This window comes from Lytechinus pictus, chromosome 19 (genome assembly GCF_037042905.1).
Source record: "Lytechinus pictus isolate F3 Inbred chromosome 19, Lp3.0, whole genome shotgun sequence".
NCBI classification, from domain to species: Eukaryota; Metazoa; Echinodermata; class Echinoidea; order Temnopleuroida; family Toxopneustidae; genus Lytechinus; species Lytechinus pictus.
In genome coordinates, this window is record NC_087263.1 from 7,274,358 (window position 1) to 7,300,510 (window position 26,153).

At 37.9% G+C, this 26,153-nt stretch overlaps 1 protein-coding gene across 1 annotated transcript in view; it reads left to right on the forward strand.

The window, feature by feature from the left end:
* Positions 1–501: 501 nt before the first annotated feature.
* The window catches only part of LOC129282662 (uncharacterized), a 28,564-nt gene continuing 2,912 nt past the window's right edge, over positions 502–26,153 (forward strand). The window contains exons 1-17 of the mRNA XM_064113693.1: positions 502–591; positions 3,886–4,001; positions 7,337–7,488; positions 8,610–8,758; positions 9,399–9,517; positions 10,484–10,626; positions 12,448–12,759; positions 12,973–13,254; positions 13,836–13,970; positions 14,431–14,580; positions 15,165–15,296; positions 16,570–16,740; positions 17,476–17,601; positions 18,317–18,613; positions 18,791–19,267; positions 22,856–22,964; positions 23,836–23,906. Coding sequence (XP_063969763.1) covers positions 502–591; positions 3,886–4,001; positions 7,337–7,488; positions 8,610–8,758; positions 9,399–9,517; positions 10,484–10,626; positions 12,448–12,759; positions 12,973–13,254; positions 13,836–13,970; positions 14,431–14,580; positions 15,165–15,296; positions 16,570–16,740; positions 17,476–17,601; positions 18,317–18,613; positions 18,791–19,267; positions 22,856–22,964; positions 23,836–23,906 — 3,031 coding nt within the window. The remainder of the gene's footprint in view (positions 592–3,885; positions 4,002–7,336; positions 7,489–8,609; positions 8,759–9,398; positions 9,518–10,483; positions 10,627–12,447; positions 12,760–12,972; positions 13,255–13,835; positions 13,971–14,430; positions 14,581–15,164; positions 15,297–16,569; positions 16,741–17,475; positions 17,602–18,316; positions 18,614–18,790; positions 19,268–22,855; positions 22,965–23,835; positions 23,907–26,153) is intronic.

The following is a 26,153-nucleotide window of genomic DNA, read 5'->3' on the forward strand; positions in this document are numbered from 1 at the left end:
TATTGTAGGTTTGGTGTTTAGGTCACTATATTATTCACAAGTATTGGCATAGGGTGGTGATACACGACTGAATCCGGCGTCGGAGAAGCCGTGGACTGAGACCAGCTAGGACTGAGTCCCCCTCTGTATATGTGGGTTGAAGGTAGATTTACGCCAACTTGAATTCAGGCCGGCTTGACCACTGAACTAGAAATTAAATAGCAAACAAAGGTTATAGCTAGCTAACCGAATAAGAGCAATAGAAAGTCAGGTCTCGTGTCATGTGAGTAAGGGATGTGAAGCTAGATGTACAATTGCATGCCTCTGAGCATGTGTAGCGGGTATAATAACTTCGAAGCGGCTTCAAATTGAAGGCGTGAAGGCGGCCTCAAAGCCGGCGTCGGCGGCGGCTTCAAACCCAACGCATGTGTATCAGGGGCCAATAGACTGACTGATCGAGCTTTATAATTTGCAGATTCTCGCTGTTCTTGGCATCAGTTCGGGCAATACTTTTATCGCTTCATGGGGGAATTGACCATTTTCGATGAAGCCGAAATGGAGTGTACCAACCTTGGTGGAAGATTGGCAATCATCAGCTCGTCGGAAATTAATGTAAGCATGGACCTATAGCTATTGTGGATTCGCTTTGTTGATTAATTATCGTGGTTGTCTCCGCCAGGGGCGGATCCAGGGGTGGTATTCTGGGATCCATTTTATCTGAGATAAAATAAAATATTTTATCTCCGTTAAAATCAGTGAGATAAAATACCCTTAAAATCTCTCCGAATTCGTATTCTGATAACATTTTTATCTTCATTTTATCTCTGTAAGACACACCTATTTTTTAATCAATATCCAATTAGAAACGCGCGTCTTTACCGAGATTTCTTTTTAACAAAAAATGGCAATACTCTAATCTTTTTTTCGAAGTCTATATCGCATCTTTTCAAGCATCATTTCAAAGACAATATTAGTCAAGAAAAGTCTTATGAAATGCTTCGTAATTGTACAGGAATAACTTTAAGGTGTTGTTCTCAATGAAAATATAATTTTTCTTAATTTTCATGACAACATTTGGAGTAAATTCACCTAGAAATATTGACGAAATCAACGTTGCGGAGATAAAATAGCCCCTACCCTTTTTTAAGTTTATTTTATTTTTTCTTCAAAGTAACTTGTACCGTGTTTACACTTAATCGGCAATTGGTTCCGAACCAAATGCCGATGCAGAATCGGCATTTAGATTGCGTTTACACGTTGTTACAGCTCGCGGTTCAGAACCGCGAGCCGATGCAAAAACCTGAAATGATACGCATACCTACAATATACGTCATAATAAAGACAACGCTGGATCAGTGCGCTTACAATTACGTCACAATGGTAAAGTAATTGAAATGCGCACAAATTGCCGGTGCAGAATCGGCTTTCTGTTTACACGTAGTAAAAAAGCCGATTCTGCATCGGCTCGCGGTTCAGAACCTACTACTTTGGTGGTGCAAATTGCCGGTTCTGAACCGCGAGCCGATTCAAGTTGCTCGCGTTTACACGCTATGAAAAAGCCGATTAAGTGTAAACACGGTATAAGGCGCAAGCACATCGCCCGCGTTGCTACCGTGTTTACACTTAATCGGCATTTGAATCGGCTTTTTCATAGCGTGTAAACGCGAGCAACTTGAATCGGCTCGCGGTTCAAAACCGGCAATTTGCACCACCAAAGTAGTAGGTTCTGAACCGCGAGCCGATGCAGAATCGGCTTTTTTACTACGTGTAAACAGAAATTTCAATTACTTTAACATTGTGACGTAATTGTAAGCGCACTGATCCAGCGTTGTCTTTATTATGACGTATATTGTAGGTATGCGTATCATTTCAGGTTTTTGCATCGGCTCGCGGTTCTGAACCGCGAGCTGTAACAACGTGTAAACGCAATCCAAATGCCGATTCTGCATCGGCTTTTGGTTCTGAACCAAATGCCGATTAAGTGTAAACACGGTAGCAATTACCGTGTTTACACTTAATCGGCAATTGGTTCTGAACCAAATGCCGATGCAGAATCTGCATCGGCTCGCGGTTCAGAACCTACTACTTTGGTGGTGCAAATTGCCGGTTCTGAACCACGAGCCGATTCAAGTTGCTCGCGTTTACACGCTATGAAAAAGCCGATGCTGAATCGGCTCGCGGTTCAGAACCGCGAGCCGATTCAAATGCCGATTAAGTGTAAACACGGTATAAATGTCATCTCAGAATACCAATTTCATTTTAAGACATAAAATAAAATATTTTAAAGATAAATGACCTCAGAATACCACCCCAGGATTTTTCCAAAGGAACATTTTGAGAAGCCAAAAAAAGGTTTTCAACCCCAAATTAAAAATAAATTGTACCCGAAAAAATTTGACAAGCAAAAAAAAAAGGTCTTCTATTTCAAGGGGGGGGGGGGGGCATTTCGATTTCAATGGCATTTTTCCATTACAAATTTTAATTTTTCTGCTCAAGGGGGGGGGGCACGTGCCCCCTGTGCCCCTCCCCCCCCCCCCCCCCCTGGATCCGCGCCTGGTCTCCGCCATTGTAGTATAAGTAGACCAGCGCTTCTCAACCGGTGGGCTGCGAAGATGAAGTGTCCGAACATGTTAAAATTATTTGTCCGATCGTTCTACATGGGTCAAACAAAACCTAAAGCACACTTTTTTAGTATCATGCATGTTGCAAAGCATGCACATGCACACACTATACTATATGATGTTTTCGATCTAACTTTATGTAAACCTCACATGCCTCATGTGCACATTGTGTATGTAGTTAATAATTGTCGCCCATATACCGGACATTACTCGAGTAAAAAAAAAAAGGTTGAGAAGCGCTGTTCTAGACTAAGCCCTATTCATTGGTTTGATCCCACGGGTCCGCCACTAATACAAAAAGGGGAGAAGAAGTAGAAAGGCGGGGTAAGTTGTGACACTTTTTGCATTTTAGAATTAATATGATTAATGATCTAGTAGAAATAAGTACCTGGCCTTAAAATCTAATTCTTCTGAAATATTTTTCACCTATATATAAAACGTTCTACCCCCACACTGAAAGTCACTGTCACCTTTGAAAAAAGAGTTGTAAAATAGCTCAACTTGCCCCATGTGTGGGTTAAGTTGAGCCACAAAAACTATGTACAAAATGTATGGGTGAAGATCCAGCATGTCAATTATTTTATTTAAACTCTTTTAACTCGCTAATTCTCTATACATACCAACATCCTCTAAAAGGAAAAGAACATTCATGTAAATGTGTTCCTTTCTGCCTGCATATCGATGGCTTTTTAAGGTTTGTTTGTACATTACCATAATAATTACCATGGCTCAACTTACCCCAGTCCTAACTTAATGCGATAATTTTGCATCCACACATTTCTTATGCATCCATCTTGTAAGAAACTACGACAAGAATGAAGATCAATACCTGTACTAACAATGTTCTTCTTATGTCTTTATTGTATTTTAAAACATATGTGTGTAAAAAGCCTTTATCCATTTCACACCCTTTTTTACTTTTTTGGCTGAAATTTGTATTTTTCCCTCTAATAAAGTACTTTTTGTTTCAAAGTTGAAAAAAAAATGTGGTGGGGTCAGGGGTTATGCAATGGGTCACCAATACATGACACCACCACAATGTCTGACTCATTTATTATTGGCCTAGGGGTGGTGGCTCAACTTGCCTCTATGCTCAACTTACCCCGCCTTCCCCTACTGTTGGAGCTTTATTTTAAAGGATGGCGCTTAGCAAGTTAAAAACAAACTATCAACGAAACTACTAGTAATTCGGTAACATGCACGAATCAATTTGAATTTGGCTTGGGGGGATACAATAATACCTGGCATATCTTTTGATTGAATATTGTGATAATTTGTCTCACAGATGTTCCTAACAGAGGTGGTATCACCCGCTCTGTCAACTGCTCATTGTTACTGGTTTGGGATGAGACAAAGCTCAGACAGCGACCAATTTACCTGGAGTGATGGTACCCAACTAAGGCGAGTATATTTTTTTTTCAATCTACATCATGTGGACCAAACAAACAAACAATACTGTATTGTTCCAGAAGTTATGACCATATATCGCCACTGGTTTATTTTCTTGTAAAATTAATAGTCAGTGGAAAATTCTACCGGAAACAATAACTTTATTCGTGCTGTTTCTGATAGAAATCAAATTCTAACTTCCTGTGAATTTTGGTGAATTCCCGCAGATTTTGGCCCTGTGGGGAATTCGAGAGCTTGCGCGTGCAAACCATCACATTACGTGTCTATTTCAATGTGTTTTAATTCAACCGAGTGAGTAAAACAAAAAGGTGATACCTCACAAAATCCCCATTTTAAGGAAGAAAAAAAAATGTTATGAAAGCACAATCATTATGGCTGGAAAGAGTAGGGGCGAGACGGCCCCATTTTCACGCTCTTCTAGAACCGTCATTTCTTTAGAAGGAAGGTCGTACTTTAGGATGTATAAATATCCATCCAATACCTTATTTTCGGCGAGGACATGCAGTAATATAAATTATGGAACAAAAAAAATATGTGTTCAAAGACACCAAATATTTTTATTTTATATTGGAACAACAACGACTACAAGTTCGATAATCTATGAAAAGTAATATTTAGCACATACACCGAAATACTTGCATGTCATGTCATGTTTATGTACTGTAGTTAAAACTAGGGCGGACCTGCCCCGTCGCAAAAGGAGCGAACGTGCCTCACAAGCAGAAATTTTCTTTTCTCTTGTTCTTCGCAAAATATACAACCTATGTTGAAGTATCAAAGGCATATTTAAGTAAGCAAATATCACACCTTTCTAACAAAAAATATCATAATTGTATTCATGAGTGTCTGTAGAAAAAAAAAATTGACAAATTTGCTTTTTACAAAATGGACTCGAAATGGACAAGTCACCGTAATTTTCTAGATTTCTGAGCGCATGACCTCTCGCTAAGGTAAGTTGCTACCTTTGGGTAGGTTGACATTACATCATCAACAAAACTTGTATCCAATCACAGCAAAGGGGGAAATCACGTGGTGGGTGGACTTGCCCCTGGGGTGAATTAGCCCTGCTCTCCCTTATCTTCTCCCCCCCCCCCCAAAAAAAAAAAAAAAAAAAAAAAAAAGATGATACCATATTTATGTAAGTCTTCACGCATGGAAAATCAGTAGGTAGGCCTATTTATTGCAATGATGTAAATTTGGACTTAAGCCAAAGTAAGGCAATACTACATTGAATGAAATAACCCAGATGCCAATGATGTCAAAATCCTACATGAGTTCGCAAACATACTTGCTAATCCATTTTGAATGAAACTGACTTATGAATTGATACTAAAATGTGCTTATTACACAATTATAATGTAAATTACTGAAAAGGTTGCGTTGAAATTGATTTTAATGCAAGGTACCATTATAGGATTATGACATCATATTGACATCCGGGCCCCGTCTTACAAAGAGTTACGATTGATCCAATCAATCGTAACTCTATGGAAATCCATCAATGTCATAATTTTTCCAAAGGAAATTTGCGCAGTGTCCTTTGTGAACAAAGAGAAACACAGGGAATTTTCAAGAAAACAATGGCTGCATGAATATACATCATGGATAGAAAATATTTTGAACAAACATGCATAATAGATGTTGACGTTGCTGGCCGTCCATAGTTGCGATTGATCGGATCAATCGTAACTCTTAAAGACGGGCCCCAGGTTTCATTCATTGCAGTTATATGCCGTAATTTGGCACAAATCAAAATTTACATCGCTGCAAAGAATACATACAGGGCCCGTTTCATAAAGGACTTGCAACTGTTGTAACTTTGCCATAATGGTAACAGGGCTCAGCAGCCAATCACAATCAAGGTTTCCTATGGTAGTTGCCATAATGACAAAGTAACAACAGTTGTAACTCTTTATGAAACGGGCCCCTGGTCATCCAATCAGTGGCATATCTAGCGGGCGAAAGGGGAGCACGTGCCCCGGGTGGCGCAAAAAAAAGGGGGGAGAGGGGCGCAAATAAAGAAAAAAAATGCGAAAGAATAAGGCGCAGAAGAGGAATACCGCTGAAGGTGAATTCAAAGAATTCAGAGAATTTAAAATACTGCAGCTAGATTGGTAACCCTCACAAAGAAATTTGAACATATCACCCCTATTCTGTACTCCCTCCATTGGCTTCAGGTTCATAGTAGAATTATTTTCAAGCTCCTTCTCCTTGTCTATAAAATCATCCATGGTCTCGCCCCATCCTACCTTTAAAATCTTATCTCTCTCTGTCCCTCATCCTCTGCAACTCAACTCTCCGATCTTCTTCTACTGCTCACCTTCCACTATCTCTAGGACCCCGCACTTTTACCCGTTATGGCGATCGTGCTTTTTCTGCTCTTGCCCCAAAACTCTGGAACAATCTCCCCATCTCCATCTGTAATGCATCCACTGTCGAATCTTTCAAAACACTCCTCAAATCTTACCTCATTAAACAGTCCTCTTAATTCCATATCCTGTTCTCTCTCACTGTATTTTGCTACTTCTTTTTTTTTCTTTCCAATGCGCTTAGAAATTGTTGTATTAAGCGCTATATAAATGTTAACTATTATTATTATTATAATACTCCGTCCTATTTGTTATTACCATGGTAAATCAGTTTCCAACACATTTATTAAATGAGTCTTGCATGTATTTACCCAGGGATGAACATTCGTGCCAACTTTTGATTAGTGATATACTTATTCTCTTCAAGAATTTCAACAAACACTTTATATAAAAGATTCCTTTTCCAAACGCAAATATAACAATTTTTCATCTCTAGCTGCATTCTTTATATATTCTTACAAACTATTTTTTTTTATTTACACGGTATATTAACAATGATCGAGAGACATTCTTTGTTAGAATTAAAGCCAGTCTTAAGAATACAATGAATTCCGACGAGGAGGATTTCAGCGTCTTGCTTCTTTGATTAGTTTTTGTTTGGACGGTGAATGGATCTCGAAATGCTACTTCCTTAGTTTGTCATCTCTGTTACATTACCTTTGAAGATTCATACTTAGAGGGGCTTAACAAATATTTTTTTTTTTCAATCTTTTAAATCAAATTGTCAACCTCTTTCATTTGATCTTTAGTAGTTATTTTGGGGGAATTTCGAAAGCGAAGCGACCATGCTGTTATTGAGAGCGCTCTTGCATTTTATAAAGTGAAATGAAAAGGTTTCCTGCATAGTTTTTGTGATTTTGTAAGGCACCCCCCCCCCCCCCATGAATGATGATCAGTTATCACAACAACTTATATAACCAAAAGATATGCTGTTATTGCCTACCTCATACAATCTAGTGACCCCATATGGGCTCCTGGAGAGCCATCAAGGTCTACAGGACGGTCCTGTGAATGTTTGTGGTCTGATGGAAACAATGCTGACAATCACGGTCGATGGGACAGTAGGACTTGTACATTTACACTGCCTTACATCTGTGAAAGGTCACAAGGTACTAATCTGGCTATGGTGTATCCAGGGGAAGAGGGGGGGGGGTTCAAGGGATGATCCAGGCTGGAAATGTTTATATCTCAATAAATAGAGAAAAATTCAGAGAGAAAAATGCTGAAAATTTGATCAAAATTGGATAACAAATAACAAAGTTATTGAATTTTAAATATTTGCACTATTCCGGTGAAATAGTTCTAGGCATGTCTTTATTAATATTTATTAGGTTGGCTGATGATGTCATATTCCCACATGTTCTTTTGTATTTTATTATAATATGAAATTAGGTTTATTCAAAAATTGTTCTACCAAGAACTAAAACAATATTATTGGATTGGCAACTGATTAAGTGCATTAGTTATTTATTGCCGCTACTTACATGTATTTCATCATAATGGAGACACATCTTTTACACATGTATGAAAAATGAAACATTCATGATTTCATGTAATGACATAAGAGAAAGGAAAGTGGGGACATCATCAGCCCACCTAATGATTATTCATGACGATGTGCATATAAATGTTTTCACAAGTATTTAAGTTAAAAATTCAATAACTTTGCTATTCGTTATCCGATTTTGATGAAATTTTCAGCATTTTGCTTTGTGAATTTTACTCTATTTATTTAGATATAAATATTTTCAGCCCGGACCATCCCTTTAAGGGACTGTGTTGAGTTTGAAAAAACAATTTAATAAATGTATACATTTTCGTTTTTTCCATCTGTCTCTGAGTTCTGATTAGATGGAGGAGTGACTTTTTTCGAGTAAAAAACAAGCTGATGTATGTATTGATTCATCCAGGAAGAAAGAAAAATAACGATTAGAAATAAATCTGATCATCTGGATCGACTTATTGTTTGAAACAGAGAGTAGAGTTTCACGTCCGATCCGTGACGCTTTTTCAGCTCGTCTGAACCGACGGGAAATCGTCGTTGCCTCTTGGCGGTACGCGCAATAGATGTTATTGTCTTTGAGACAAAAAAAAACAGATGAAATTTTACACAGATAGAAAGAAGAGGAAAGAACCTGTAGATCCGGCCCTGGTGTTCGGAAATAAAATGAAGGTGTTAGTACCTTTATTTCAGAATAGATATTTATTTCATTCTCTTTATCCTTTACAGTCCCATTGACTGGCAGATGGATTGATATTCCCGAAGTACAAAACGTTCGGTATTACTTTTCACCATTCGCAACCGACTATCTCATTGCAAATGAATATTGTCAACAGATTGGTGGACAGCTAGCACAGTTGAAAACATTTCATATTAACGTAAGTTATTTTAGGTTCGACCGAACATCAGTAGTTAACCATGTTAACTAATCTATTTCATAGAAATTTCATTGTGACTAAAAGTCGCGTTTAAAATATAAAACATATAATACTTGCGTGTTGTATTAAAGCGCGTCTTGTCATTATTCAAATTTGTGTTCTTCATTCAACATGAAAAAAAGGAAGAAAGTGAATGTGTGTGAGCGTATGTGTGTGTGTGTGTGTGCGTGTAATTGGGTTTTGTCAGACGTGTATCAATCAGATACGATTATTTACCTCTGGGATCGACCTTTAACATCACCATCCGAAAGACCAGGGCTCTAACCTCTGCATCAATACAAGCACTGCTTTTTAGTGGATCCCTCCATTTTCACAGAATTTTATTTTAAAATTGTTATGATATTTGCTTATATAATTCTGTTTTGTTTTACTTCGTCTTATAGATAAATAGCAAATACTGTACATGCCTGAATTTATTTTATCTGTATATTTGTAAATATTTTGATCACATTACTTTGTTCTTCTGTTGAAAATGAAAAAATAATAATCAATTTGTAACTTCCCCACATAGCTTGGAAAACTCCACAACGCCCAGTAGAATGTCGTGTTTTTATTTTCTTGTAATATGTTATGATGGCAGTTAGCAGTGAGAGTTCATTTTACAACCATTGGAGTCAATGAGTATTGGTTTGGCCTTGATGATCTGAGCAAGGAAGATGTTTTCCGATGGAATGACGGGACATTGTTAGAAATGACAGGGTATGATAAGTCTTTGACTCTCTAGGCCTACTATTTCACTGATGGATGAAGTATATTATAAAAGGGCTAATTAGTCGATGGAACGATGAAAAGATTTGCCTGTAAATGACTAATATTGGTCACAATCAGGAAACTCATTTCCCGGCACATTCAAACGGTTAGAAAAAAAATTGGTGCCTGCACAAATTCACGACCTGATCGAGGGCTGGTCCGGCCGGACACAGGCCTAAACTGCCCCCCCCCCCAAAAAAAAAAAAAATAATAATAATACTAATAATGATATTAATAAATGAATGAAGAAATAAATAAATAAAATAAGAATAAACAAAATAAATAAATAATGATAATAAAATAAAACAAATAAAAATGAAATAAAATGGAATAAAGTGAAAGAATAAAAAAATAATCGATATCTGGAGGTTATATTTTTCTTTCTTTTTTTGGCCCAAGGCATATTACAGAGATGACTTTAAAAATATTTAGGCTATTGAGGTCGTCTAATGCACTTCCGTAAAAAACACACACACACAAACGCAAACAAAAGTCCTGAATCTGAAAACCATGTAATACGTTATGAGGTAATAAGTAATAATGTCGTACGATGAGTGAAATGAACACGTTTTGGTGTACGGCCCTCCGCTTTCAAGATGTCCTATTACAAGCAAAACGTGACATCTTATATGCTCTGTATGTTTAATATACCCATAATCTTTATTCTTCTGAAAAAGGGTTATTGTTTGTAAGCCTGTATAAAATTATAGGGGTGCTTGGTCTAGCTTTTTTTTGCTAGGAGGGGGGGGGGCGTGACTAGTTGTTTGACCCTCGTCAGCAGGGAAGGAGAATGTTGGGGGCGTTGGAGTTTGACCCCTCCCCCCTTTTGTCTGAATGATAACTGCTTTATGATACGGACCCCTGCTGCTCGAGCACGCTGTTCATGAGTAGCCTTTTTATTACATCCACATACAGTTACTCTGGATGGTCAGAATGGGGCCCTAATAATTATGTAGGAACCGAACACTGCGTTGAGGATATCGTCAACTTCGCCGTCTGGAATGATTTACCATGCAGCGTATCACCAATCCGTAGATTTGTCTGCGAAAAATCAGAAGGTACGCCGCAGTAAAACGCAATAGCCAACATCTTGATTCAGTCACTCAAAGAAAATCGATTCCAAACCGATCAAAAGCTTAACATAATTTTCAATATTTACATACGGTAGCATCGCTCGGCTTGACGTTGGACTCGTTGGTGTGACTCGCACGTAACACTGTAAATTATCCATTAATTTCATATGCTTTTAAACTTAAGCCCCGAGAGATCTTCTTAAGATGACGTCATTTTCCGTATCAAATATTAGGTTTGGGTTACAGTACCATTCTTCTCTTTTATACTTAATGTTTGCCTTTCGAATTATTTCTTCAATTTTCCAAGTTTGTAGCTATGTCACAGTCAAACCAACGAAAGTGATGCCAGACCGAAAAACGTTAACCAACGAACGTAGAGGGCATTAAAACACGTGTGTCGCTGTCCTACGTTCGTTGGTTATGATGTTATTTTCAGGTTTCACGGGCCTAATAACAACTGGCGGGCAAAATATATTCATTCGAGCCAATTAATTCTCGATTTTTTAATTTGATATTGCTGATTGACAAAAATGAATGAATATGACTGACAATCTAACACTGATTCTAGGGAGGGTACTTACTGAACTTCCTTTTTTCCAAATTGGAAAGATATATCACCACTTTGGAACTATTTTTTTTTACTGGCGGAAGAATTAGGGCCATTTTACCCTCTCAAGTGATGAATTTGATCCCGTCAGGTGTACTCTTCATAAATGCCAATTTATTTTTAAAATGAGCTGGTCGAGGTACCCTTTTCTCGTCAGATATGGAATGTCAGACATATATCCTATCCACTGGCAGTAAACATCCAACCCTCGAATTTCCTCCTTATTTTTGTGGAAGAGCCGTGGTGTAGTGGTTCTGACTCTCGCCTTGTAAACAGAGGGTCGTGTGTTCGAATCCCACCGCGGTCTAGCGTCCTTTGGCAAGGCGCTAATCCACACTTTGCCACTCTCGACCCAGGTGCTAATTGGGTACCCAGTAGGATGCGAAAGATATTGTATGTTTGATTTTGCCAGCACCATAATGGGAGTGGAAATTGTGCACTTTTCGTGCGGGATTGAAATGAATCCAATAAACGGGGTAATAATATGCTGTAATGCGCTTTGAGCCATTCTGGGAAAAGCGCTTCATAAAAATTGGCTATTATTATATATTTTTTTTTAATGATTTTTTTAAAGTGCCACTTTAACGCACGAGTCTATAGGAAATTAATGAGGCCTGAAATACCTTTAGTGACACACCGGTCATCATTTAGTTTGGAGTCGGTTTCATAAGTGTGAGTGACTAAAGACAATGATATGTATTTCTTATGGTGTCCATGTACATCTTATCTATATGGTTCGTTCGTATTGCATTCTTACAGAAACCTAGAAGAAAACTAACATGACCCTACAAAATGGTGGAATAGGAGGGAAATTATAATAACAATAATAATAAACACAGCATTTATTATGCGCCATCTATCTAGTAAACTATTCCTTTCCAATCCCTCTTTTAATCTTGATTATTTCTATTTCATTAATTGAATATTTCCATAATTAAAAAACTTGTTATAAATTCTTTGTTGAATATTAAGGATCAACATGAACTGACAGGGCATACATTTTCAGACTTCTCCCTCTTTTGGAAATGAGATTGAAAGATCAGCCTGGGATATGTCTTAGCCACAAACTTACCATGTTTCTTAAGCAGTGTAGAAATATGACTGAGAATAATTTACCATGATGACCACTCTGTTGTCACGATTCATGTTTAGTTCTACGACCTAAAGTTTTATTTGTCCCCATTCATTTATCTTGACAGTAAAACCTAAATATCTTCTTGCCATGACTTCATCCACTTTCGGGAGTACCGGGACGCCCCCTAGTTTCTCTTGTATACTGTCACCTGACAAAACACAGGATACCATAACCTACACGGAGAGAGTAGTTAGACCGAGCCTCACTCCCGAAGGTTATACACTGGACGTCCCGGGCTCAGAAACAACTCAGACTGGTGGCTTTACACAGAACCTACCTGATGATACGACGTCCGTTGGTGTTTATAAGTGTTCCACCACATCTACATCTACTGGTACTTCAACATCTGTAGATGTAACGATCCTTTCACAAGACCGTACGTATACAATTTACATGATTAATATTCGATGATATCCGTGTCCAAATAGAACGAACTTGAGTTCAAGAGCCAAGACGACATGGACCCTTTTTTCAGAAAACCGTTTGCAGATATCTGTAATTCCCTTGACAGAAAGGGGACAGCAATCGTACCTTGCTGTCTTCGTCAACGTCTTTGCTATCACATCATTATTAATCCATTACATTCCAGGATATTTTCAACCGAGTGACGGTCGCCTCACCAAAACAGTTTATCCCGGTGAAGACATCACGCTCTCAGTGTCTACCACTTATAGCTATTTATCAGGATCGGATGAAATCCGTTGGAGCACCTTCTCAAACCTTGCTGAAGGATCTCTGGCTCCAGATGGAGATGGAGCTCTAACCTATACTATTCGTTCAGCAACTAAGAGAAATGCAGATATCTACGGGACATTCCAGAGTAATATGGTGGATAATCGTCTTTACAGCTTGTTTCGCGTCATAGTTAGTGGTAAGATGTCCTTTGCTTTATGCTCCATCTTCTTTTTCTATACTGAATACTTTTTGAATAACTAAATGAGAACAAGCAGCGTGTAGGCTGCTGGGTAACGAAAATGAATCCCGCGACGGTATTGGTTCTCAGTGGTAAATGGATAGCAGTGTATAATATCACCGTCAGTTTCATGTTTTCGAAATACGCGAAATCGTTCCCTTCCGTGTATACTACGTCCAAGCCACGTTCTTGCTAAGTTTAGGTTGCGTATTATATGTAATTATTTTAAATCTAATATTATTTTACTTATTTGAATACTTTTAACTGTTTTGACAACGTTTTTATGACGATCCTGGTCTCTGAGCAAGGGCAGTGAAATACTACATTGCAATATTATTGGTTCTCGGTTAGACGATCCTCTTGGTCTGCAGTATATTTAAATCATACATGGCTATTAAAAAGGGAATTTCCCCGAACATTACAAAAGAGTTTAAGTTCTTGTATATATGTGGACAGTCCTGTATGTGGATGGCATATTGACATCTTAATACCCAAATCGGCATGTCAATCATGTTAATGAATGTATGATATTTTCAAAGATTGTCCACGTGGCCGATGGAACCTACCGTTATGTGATCGTCTGTGTGATAACTGCTACAATGGAGGAATCTGTCATCCTCAATCAGGAACGTGTATCTGTCCTCCAGGATTCAGGGACAAGAATTGTCTCACTGGTGAGTAATTCATTCAGTTTTCTGATGGAGGAATATCGAACATTTTTTTCAATTATAATTTATAATAATGAAAGTCCGAGGTTGAATCCCCGGCCAGCGCACTTATTCCCGTGAGAAATGCACTTTTCCATTGCTCTTTAATTTATCCTACATTCAAACAAATGGTTATGCTATACGCATTCTTAAAACTATGTGTGCACTTGGTTAAAAAAAATACTAGTTTTGAATTCACTCTTTTTGTAGTTTTGCCACATGGCCTGAGACAGAAATGTTCCGAATTGCGTGTGCGTATGATCGGATTCTTTTATTCGACAGCTCAATATTAACTCTTTTTAAAGATAGAATCTAATTTATTTGGACATGGATCTATGTAGAGCAGATGGAATAAATTAAGTTTGGAATCGACTTGTAGAGTAGTTATACATAATTGCCTTCTTAACAAATAATTGTTATTGACCAGCATGCGGTAAATACCGTTTTGGATGGGATTGTGAACTTGAATGTGGTGCTGGTAATGTTCTGGATGCTTGCAGCGGAAGTCAGATCTGCCTACCCGATCCTTATGGATGCAACTGCCTCTCTGGTTACACAGGAATATACTGCGATGAACGTAAGAATTATCAAGTTATTTCCATTAGCCTACATAATGAAGACATAGCATCCGTGTCTCTGGTGACAGTTTAACAGTACAATAGTTGTTGCATTAAGGTATTTTTTCTACAGGCTCTTACCTTAAAAAATACACAAAACAAAACAGGAAAAGAATGCTGATGTTGTTACTGTAAAATGTATATGTACATACATGCATAAACACATCGCACTCGAACAAAAACTCTCACAATTTTACACCACAAGGTGCTTTAAGATTGACGGATATTTTTTATTACATACTTTTTGTCGGGAGGAGCATGCTTATGCCATACAGCAAATCGTTTAACCCTGCTGGCAACTGTTACTGGTTCGAGTACATTGCTGGGGGAAAATTGGTTTTTCTCCCAACCTGACCCTTTTAGAACTTTCTTTGAAGATTTGAATTAGCGCCCACATTAGTGTCCAACAGATCCTTCAATTTTAATTTCAATTCGCCAAAAAGAATTTAGATTTTTGTTTGAAAGAATTTTTCCTCTAGAAAATCAATGAATATCATACATTCAATTGAAAAAAAAGCCACGAAGTTCTTTTTCATGTTTTAAGAATGTACTCCAGGAAAGTTTGGTGTTGACTGCCTTCAAGATTGTCACTGTGCTGGAGGGATACCATGTGATGCTTTCACTGGAAGATGTGAAGGAAGCTGCGAGGATGGTTGGTCAGGAGACGGTTGTCAAGGTATGCATAGCTCTAGCTCCTAGCTCTAACCCCAACCTTTCGAACACACACAAACACACGCACACCCTCACACCCCATGCACACGCATACAACCCTCACACACAGTTTGTTGTTGACTGCCTTCAAGACTGTCACTGGAGGGATACCATGTGATGCTTTCACTGGAAGATGTGAAGGAGGCTGTGAGGGAGATGGTCAGGAGAAGATTGTCAAGGTATTCTATAGTTCTCCTAGCCCTCACGCACACACATGCACCACCCTCACGCGCGCACACACATAGGCTCCCCATCTATCTTAATCTCTCTCACACTCTAGAAATTGAAAAGAAAGTGTACACTGAGACAACAATTAAATCAAAATTAGGAGATTTCAAATTATAATTATAGATACACACACACACCCTCCCTCACACACACGCACATATATATATATATATATACACACACACACACACCCTCACGCATCCACCCTAACACACCCTCACACACACACACACCCATATATATATATATATATATATATATATATATATATATATGGATGTGTGTGTTGTGTGTGGGTGTCTGTGTGAGGGTTTTTGTGTATTTATATATTCCACAAAAACATAGGAAATAGTCAACAGTCAAAATCAATCAACACTTTTGTATGTCTACATACCTTCATCATATTTGAAATATATAATTCGAAAATAATAGAAGAAAATTAAGAACAAGAAAAACATAAAATAATAAATAGGACAATCGTATTATGCGTTATTCAAAAATAACAATGTCAATCCGTTTAAAGTTAGAACTTACAGAACACTGACATGCATGGGGATCGACGTTGGCGTTGATATTTTTCTTATAATAATATAATATAGGGTATTTATATTGCGCACATATCCACCTTGTTAGGTGCTCAAGGCGCTCCTATATTACCCGGCTAAGCTAGGCGTATTAAAAAAATCAAGAAAATCACAATATTTACAAGAATTATTGCATGATTAAAGTACAAAATCAAGGAAACAAGAAAAAAATATATAAAATTAATGAAACATTGCAGAACAATTAAGACTTTAAAAAATCTCTCATTTAAGGGTGAATTCTCTTTCTTTGGTCAGCTAGAATAGCTGAGGCAGGGCCGCGTTGCGATCCATATAATACTATCATACATGTACCTTCCATATGCACGCAATACGGCAACATTCTTGCCCCCCCCCCCTTCGTTGGCATTAATATTTTTTGTAGCATCATTACATTTACCTAGTTTTGTGAATTCTATCATTTTATAGTTCCAAATGTCTGCCCTGCTGGATTCATAGGGATAAATTGCACGGAGTTCTGCAACTGTCCTGAATTGTCAGAATGTGAGATGGATTCAGGGTTCTGTACTTCAACACACGGACAATGTGAGATTGGATATGTTGCTGAATCTCCAGAAACACCTGACCGCTGTTCCACTTGTAAGATCTTTCAGCCTAATTATTTGTATAAATTCAGATTTGAACTTATCAAAGTGTTAAATAATTTATTTTTTTTAAACCGAGGAGAGTAATATGATCGATGCGTTATTTCGACGTGAACCACGTCATGGATTTTCGAAACGCGTCCCAAATATTTATCACCGAACATAAGCCCGGCTATTTAGCATAGATGTATACGACTTTGTACATACTTTATATATGTCTTGTGGTGCCAGTGATAGTGAACTTTCGTTAATTTCAAATAGCTTTACATTGTCCCTCTCCAAGTGTTGGCAAACTACTGTGCTTACTGTATATTCAAACATTATGTTTATTCTCGTTCGCTCAGAAACGCAGAATAAAGAGTTTATTAGGGTTTTTAAGTGAATTTTTAGTCATTTTTACTGGTACAAAATGATCTTTAAAAATTTAAGTTTTTTTTCATTTAAAGGACACAACCATCCATGTTTTTCTTTTGCAATACAAATACGCTTTCATGAACACAAAGTACTCTCGCAGGGCAATGGGGTTCCTGTGTTATAACACGTACTGAGATAAAAGAATATCAAAAGTTGCAAAAACTTGTATCATTTCACCAAAACTCCCTTTTTCCAGAATGGACTACAAGCTCGTGAAAACAAACGATATCATATTATTTTCCCTCCTTTTCTCAAACGCTTGCATCTTCAAAAAATGATATTCAATTCGTTGATCTTTATCATTTACATCTTGTAGTTTCTGGATGTTTTGACTCTTGTTCGAAAACATGCCATTGTGCTGGTGGTTTTGAAGATTGCGACCTAGAGACAGGGATGTGTTCATCATGTCATCCTCGTTGGAAGGGAGACAATTGTCAAATAGGTTAGTAACGAAATCGCTTGTATACCTATTTACTGCCCCCCCCCCTAAAAAAAAGTAGAATATTTCTCGGTCAACAGTTTATGGATGCATAGACCTGCATGATCTACGAACGAAATAATGCGTTATTGCTCTAGAACAATAACGCATTATTTCGTTATGAAGAATAAAGAGGCTTTATCCCCGAGACACATGGTTAGCTTTGCATTTATAGTTTTCTTGTATCATGTCAGTAATTCGAATGCCTTGGAATCCTGAATGGTTTTATATGAATATGATAAAGATGGGATGGTACTGTTGGATACGTTGCACTACAAAAAACATTGACATCTACACTGTTAAAGAAAACCGTGATTTTACAGACAAAAAGAAGATTTTGCAAAAAGCAACAACAGAATCATTCTGTAAATTCATAAAAGAAGATTTTTTTCTGCAATTTAACAGAACGGGTCTGTTTAAAAGGGGAAAAGTGTGTTTTATTAAAGGAAAATTGTAAGATTCCATACTCCAAATACCAATTTCCTGTAAGATTACGCAATCTGGTAAGATTACAGGTGTTCTCGAGACTCTGCTGCAGGAACTTCTTTTATTTTAAGGATAAATTCTCTAAAAATTTTATTAGTGGAAATCATCAACTAATAAACATTTTTGCATTTAATGCGTCGACTTGCTATATTACTGTAATTCGAAAAACGTTGACATTCTTTGTTCTTTGAAGATCGTTTTACCGTCATAAGAGAAAAGACGAACCCAGGAATCGCGATCTTTTTCTGTACATTTTCTCGTGATTCAACGGAAAACGCCCTCTTAGTCAGAGCAAGTATAGGAGACTTGTCTACCGAAAGTTTGGTAAACGAGCAGGGGGCTGATACTCCAGCCGAACAGCTTTCATTACAATCAAACTTTAGCTTGTTCTCCGACGACATTGAAACTCAAACCATCTATTGTTATGTTGGTGATTCAACGACCGGTGCTGTATATGCTTACGTCAGCCTTCCACCAACTGGTTCATTCGGTATGTCCTTCAATTAAGTTTTTTTCAGAAATATCTCTTGCACTTTATCTGTTAATTTTGTTTCAGAATATGAAACTATGGGACATGGAGAGAAAACTGTGTGAAGAAAATTTGATTGTGTAAGTCGATAGAGAGGACACATTTAATGATAATATAACATTCTTGTACAATTTTCAGTTCTGCCAGTGTTGAGAAATCAGCCTCGAATTGCAGATCTAGGCTCTAACCACGTGGTAATTGCTTGGGATTCCTGGAACCCTGACGTCGACGTTGGTGATGGTCCTATCATCGGGTACAGTGTCTATGTTAGTTCAGGCACCTTTGTAACAGCGTCGGGTGTTCCATTTGAATCATCAGGGACTTCGTCTTCGAGGAAAAGAAGAGGATCACTGAAATATTTATTTCACCTAATTTCAACGGAAAGAAATGACAACGGCGAAGTGGGCCTACAAACGATCAATGATGAACTCTCACTCAATATTTCATCTCGGAAGAAGAGACAGGGAAATGTAGAAAGCCCGCTGATGCACAAGATTACGGGACTAGATCAGGGTCAGTCGTATGAAATTCGGATTTCAGCAGTTCGTGAGGGACTTAAGGGTGAAGGAGAAACGGGACCAGCTTTGAGTTTGACCACTCTCGAGGTACTTTCAGGTGAGTCTAGCTATGTTGGTACGTCTTGCCCTTTGCATCTGTTGCTTCATACCAAAGACGGATCAGGGGCCCGTTGCAGAAAGAGTTGTAATCAAACAAAACTCCTGTAAATCAAACACAACATGATTTTCAACGAATCAAAAGTGTGCATTCCGGAATTGCGAATGATTGAGTTGTGATTAAACGCATCTATTTCAGCAACAGGCCCCAGTGGCGATAGATGACAGACATTAACTTTTGATCGATATAACCATGTTAACCTAGCTAGAATGTTTAAAATCGAAACCAGTGTGGACTACTGTTGTCGACCGATAGTCAATTGGTTTATTGCACAATTATTGCTTCATTGAGTTGTCAGAGCATGGACCTATGAAGAGATGGATGATTAACGCGAGCATTTCTTTGATCCAATGATAGTTATCGTCACCTGGAATTATGTGCATCTTAATAAGAACATACAGGTGTTGTGACAGTTGCCATGACTATACCACGACGTATTTGATCACTTAAAGACGGATCAGTTTCCCCGATCTTAGTTTTGTTGGCTGATACCCTGTTTTAGCATGTGCCTTCCAATCAACATGCTTCATATTTGGAGCAGCAAATTTGAGGAGACGATTTCTGTGATAAAAATATGATATTCGATCCGGACGCACGTCAGCGGCGTAACAGGGGTCGGTGGCCAGGGGGGGCAGGAGCCAAAAATTTCCCGGTCATATCATGGAACAGGCAATGGCGTCATAAGGCAAAAATTTTGAGGGGGCGATATGGCGTATCGGGCAAATATATATATATATATATATAAGTGAGCGAGCGAAGCGAGCGACCAAAATTTTTTGACATTTTTATTGCAAAAATCCTATTTTGTGATAGATTTTGACATAATGTTAAAAAGATGATATCATATTTTACTCTCTCTTTCCTTTGTTCTCTTTTTTTTGTACGCCACGGTGAACAGGATTTTTGTTATGATTGTGAGCATCAGGGCGAAGCTCTATATGCTCGAGGGACCGAGTATGGCGCTTCTGGCAAGAAGTAGCTTAATATAGGTCCCGAGCGAGCGAAGCGAGCGAGATAAAAAAAATCACCTTTTCATGATAATCTAACATGAAGATAGATTTTAACGTGATATTCAGAAAAATATAATACACTTTCCTTTCTTTCCTAATTTTTGTTGTTTGGTTGTAGAACTTTTGGGGGCCATGGTCCAAACTCATCCATATAACAGTGCTTTATGGGTGGGGTCCAGGGCAGAGCCCCGGAACCTCTTGATATCAAAGCCATTTTAAACCTTACAGATGGCCACTTATTTTAATCAAATTGCGTGTATATTTATATAGCTTTAACACAACACATATTCAAGTGTGTATCGTAATCATCCAAATATTGTGAGGGGCACACCATAGCAAATGTGGGAAAATTTGTAAAAAGTCGCCAGCGAGCAAGAAAAAAAATGGCCTGTTAAAATGAAATTCTAATTATGTGATAGATTTTTACATCATTATAGCAAATATCATGTCATATATTTTTTTCATTCATCTCATTTGGCAGCCTCCTTTATTTTCTTTAATTTCCCCTTGGCTGTGGAACCACCCCCGGTACGCCAATGATTCAACGTAAAGCTTGATGCAGGAAGGGTCCATATAGGGGCCCGTTATAGAACCCATTAAAGGTTACAGATGATGAGCCCCCACTGCACGGGGTCTTGACTCTTGGACAGAGCCTTTGGAGATTTAGCAAGTTTATGATAGACTTTCATACGACATTATGCTATATACCATCCATTTTTCTTCCCGCTCGTTATCTCAATCCTCGGCAGCCCGGTAGTGTACGTTATCTTGTCCCTATTCTTTATTTTCCTAATTTTGGCTAATTCCATTCTGCCTTTATTTCCCGCTTTTGATTGCCTTTTTGTCATCTTTGATTTATTTCCCTGTCTTACTAATCTTGCTAATGTATTTGTATATCGGGGCGAATTGTTCTTTCTCACTTGTTCTTTTTTCCTTCCTTTTCCCGTTATCTTTCCGTTTTCCCTTTTTTATGTTTTTTCTTAGTTTTCTTTTCCCTTTTCCTTTCCCTTTCCCCTTTTTTATTTCCTTTCCCTTTCCCTTCCCTTTCCCTTCCCTCCCCCTTTTTTTTTCTTTTTCCCGTTTTTTTTTTTCCCGGTGAGCTCCGCCAGGGGGGGCAGCTTGCCCCCCCCCTGCCCCCCGCCTGTTACGCCACTGACGCACGTAAGGACTTCAATACCATTGAGAGATACACGATCTATACACGTTATGTGCCACGTATATCTGGAATTTTATGGAGAAACTTATGAAATGGAATTTCAAATAGTAAACAATCAATGACGAATTTGCCTCTATATTAATATATGCAGACATTTTCCCAAATAAAACACATGGAACTAAGATTACCAAAGGTAAACAAGAACTGCACATCGATTTTCCATGATTTAAGTTATGTTTTATTAACTGTGCATACAATCTGTGAAATATAAAGTTCCATTCACGAATTGTTTCAGGCCCTTCTCGCCGTAACGATCATAGGACCAAAGTAGACAAGTATGAAGATAATGTTATTCAGATGACAATAACAGTCATTTGGCCGTTAGTGAATTCATTGTCTAAGCGATGAATGTTGCATAGGTTCATGCTTGGAGTAAGGTGCTTGAAATAAGATTAAATTTCTTTTTGTTTACCCAGGAAAAAAAGTAAGCTTGTTAAACTGGTAAATGGGTGTGGACTTACACATCTACATGTTACATTTTAAAACTAACGGTATCCTAATATATGTATCTCAAGGAAATCAATGGGTAAATGAGTCTGTTTTGTCACGTTTGTGCTTAAACCGTTCAGAGGACGATTGTTCTGTACTAAAGACGGCATAATTATCTTCAATGGCTGTTTAATGAATGCAGGCCCAAATGTTTTTTCCCCCTCTGAATGGATGCCATCATGGGTGCATAATCTGAAGGAAAGGGGCATTTTCTTGGACGAAAAAAGGCTAGTTAGGGTGTCAAGAATGTAATTGAGAGCGTTGTTGGCTCAGTCGGTAACGCGTCTGCCCTTCGAACCAAAGATCGTGGGTTCGACTCCACCCGGGCGGATGACTAAAGCCAGTGCGTTGTGTGTAAACGTCTCTCCCATGTTTCATAGATGCAGGCTTTGTTACAATGGAAAACACTCTGTCCCTCGGATTGGACGTTAAATGGATGCCTCGTGTAGAGGAGAGTCGCCACCTTTGCACGTTAAGAACCGACTGCACTATTTGTATAAGAGTAGTAGTGATCCACCTGCACTCCCCCCAATCAAGTATATCGGGAGGAGAGTCATAGTGATTCAGTTCGCTTTTCGCCTCCCAGGCACATGTGACGCCAATAATAATAATAATATTCATTCTCAGGTTATCAGTTGAAACTCATTGATTTATCAGGCAAAAATTTACTTTTGTGTGTTTCTTATCTATTTCCCTTTTGCTAGTTGGCACCTGGAGGATGGGGGGGGGGTGGTGGTCGGATATCGCCCAAATCTGTAAAGTTATAGTCTGTAATATTGTATTAATTCTACTGTCACTCTTTTCATTTAATAGAACCAACTCGTGGCTCTTCTGCCATTGGACTTATCGTTGGTGGCGCTATAGGTGGAATAGTCATCCTTCTGTTGATTGCCAATATTGTGATTATACTTTTTAAAAGAAGGTATTTGATCCGTCTCTTCATTTCCTTTCAAAATCTTGATCGCTAAAAAAGATCAGAAAGATTAGATTAGAAAGATTTTCGTACCATAATCACCATTTCTGCACATTAACATTTTAAACATGTAGAAAATAGACGAGATGGTTGTTAAACATCAAGGACTTATTAATAAATGATATAAAAAAAGTAATGATAATAATATTTATTATTATTATTATTATTAATAATATAATATAATTACTACAACTTTTGCGGCAACTTACCGTCATTGCAATTAATCCTATTAGAAGAGACAGAGTTCCAGAAAGAAAAAAGCCGTAGGGGTTGTGGTAATAATAGTATTTCACATGGTAGAACATACAGTAGTAATAAGGAGAGAGAAAAAAAAATATATGTCATCATACTACCAGATTAAAATCTCCTGTAATGCACCTGCTATTGCCATTTTAATATTTTTCAAATAACAAACGTGTAATTGTGATTTTGTGGTATATTTTAAATGAATGTACAACCCCGGGGGGGGGTGGCACTGCCATTTACGAGTGGATACCATGCGTGACCAAAAGAAACCCGTAAAAGGACCTATTTTCCAAGAGTAACGTAATAAATGTGACAAAAACACTGAAATAATGAAAAAAAGTATATATTTCGCTAGGAAAAATACGTGGTTACGGTCCAATTTGCGAGGGTAAAGAAAGACTAAAAAATCTTTAGAAACTTGGTTTGCCCCAACACTACGTGTTTCGGGTCCGATTTGAGCTGGACGATAAACAAATGAAACTTGAACAATTGAATAATTGTCACAATTCGTCTGATAAGCTTTGTTTTTTTAATATATTATTACTATTATAATTGATATAATTTCTTCCATTAGGTGTGTTAGGGATCCACCAAAGGAAAACCAGAACGTCATGAACAGTGTTTTCAACAATGATGACTACGATGGTACGGCAAGACTAGTTACCTCTCTCACAATTCAAATTCTGATATGAATACAATGGTTTAAATCAATTCCATTATTTTGAGAATTTATTTATTCCCAATATACATTTAACCGCTTTTTTTTTTTTGGGGGGGGGGGGGCTGGAATGCGTTTTTCATCCGACAAGTTGTCAGATCTGACAACTCTCCTTTAATATATTTTATTGTGACCATTGAAGCATTTCATTCCTTCATTGACCATAACCTATATGGAAGCGTCGCATAGTGGGCCAGAATGAGTTGAAAGTGCGCCAAAATTATATTCCGTGTTATATTTTCACTTTAACATGTTGATTGAAGGTAAATTTGCGCGTAGAATCGACTGAACATAATTTAAAGCCGATATGACGTCACTTTACCAAATTTTGATTGGCTACTTAAAACCTTTCTGTGAAAAAAACAAATTACGCTAAACAATGAGTAGTATATAAACTATATGTTAGTTTAAGATTGACCAGAGTGAATGTTGGTTTTGCTTCTCACATGCCTAACAAGTGTATATGAGATCCTGAAAATAATTATATGGCATCAAAAGGATCATTAGATAAAAAAATACTTAAAAATCTGAAAAATATTAACCGTGCTTTATCAAGCGGTGTAGACTTCCAGGGTAAAACGCAGAGTATATAACACCACCAGGGGCGGATCCAGCTTTCGCCAATAGGGGGGGCCGAAAAAAATTTTCATCAACATTTTCCCCGATTGGCCGCTATAGTCCTAATCTGATTTTTTTGTTGGTTTTTCAGGGTTAGTCCTAACAATAGACTGAAGTTTTAAGTATATGTTAGTTTTTATTGTTATAAACAAGATAAGGTATCTCATGTGGTCTTAATATATAATGCGAGCGCAATGTGCGAGCTAAAATTCTTTGATATTTTATGTCCTTAGAACTTAAGATTCTGAGCATTTTTTATAATCATGAACAAAGATAAGTATCCAACTAAATAATGCGAGCGCGAAGCGCGAGCCGAAATTTTATTATAGTAACGTGAAAAGGGACTCAATTAGGACTGTTATTAGTGATTAATGAGGAGGATACAAGTATCACCAATTAAATAATGAGAGTGCGAAGCGCGAGCTCAAAATTTTTGATATTCCGACCTGAAAACTGGACAGTCTAAGCGCGTTTTTATTTAAATAAAGAACAAGCTGTGTGTCTCAAACAATTAAATGCGAGCGCGAAGCACGAGCTTAATTTTTTTGATATACTCACATGATAAAGGAGCATTTTGACAAATTTTGGAAAGAATTTCCAAAGATGATAGGTATCTCACAAATTAAACAATGCGAGCGCGCAGCGCGAGCTGAAAATTTTGATATAACAATTTGTGTAAATCAAACAAATAATGAAAGCTTGATGTGCGAGCTAAAATATTGTGTGCAAATTGATTCCAGAACTGGATATATTAAGTGTCATTTAATCCTCTTGAATAGGATTCATTACACAGGCAATGCGAGCGCGAAGCGCGAGTGAATTTTTTTATATAAAGTCTATTTTCCAATTCTTCCCCTCACCTTTTTCTTGTTTCCTTTCGGGGTCGGGCCGGCCGTTACGAGGCTGTAAATGACACATCATGGGTATAATACCTCTTTCCTACTTTTCTTTCTGTTTTTCGTAGTTTCTATCAAGTTAAAGTGTACACTTTTTCTGCAGGTTGTCAAAAAATAGGGGGGGCCGGGGCCGGCTCGGCCCCCTCCTGGATCCGCGCCTGACCACGAATGTTTTACTGTGAGAAGGGTTTTTTGGCTGAAATTATTCTACAAGTAAATTTTATCTCTGGAAGAGGGGCGGGTACGTAGCCCCTATAAGTGTTATCAACCTTTATTTTGTTTGCATTATGCCCGGAATTCATGTCTTTTTCATGGAATGGAAGGGGAATCGTCCTCGCCGTGCAAAAATGAACGGCAATGTACACCCCACACGGTGCGCTTCGATGACTGCGCGGTATAAAAATGACCGTTTTGAACAGGTTTTGGGGGTGTTGTGCCAAGTAAAATCGGCTCTAACATGATAACGGGCAAAAACGGGCAGCTAAATTTGGTATCGAATTAAAGCTTAGACATATGACAAAATGATGATGATAGAATTCACACGGAAATCCACGGAAATAAATTATAAACGTTTCTAATGTAAATGCAAAAATTTCGAGGAATGATTATCCTATAAACCTCCTATAATGTGTCTTTTATCTACTTTGAACCATTTCACAC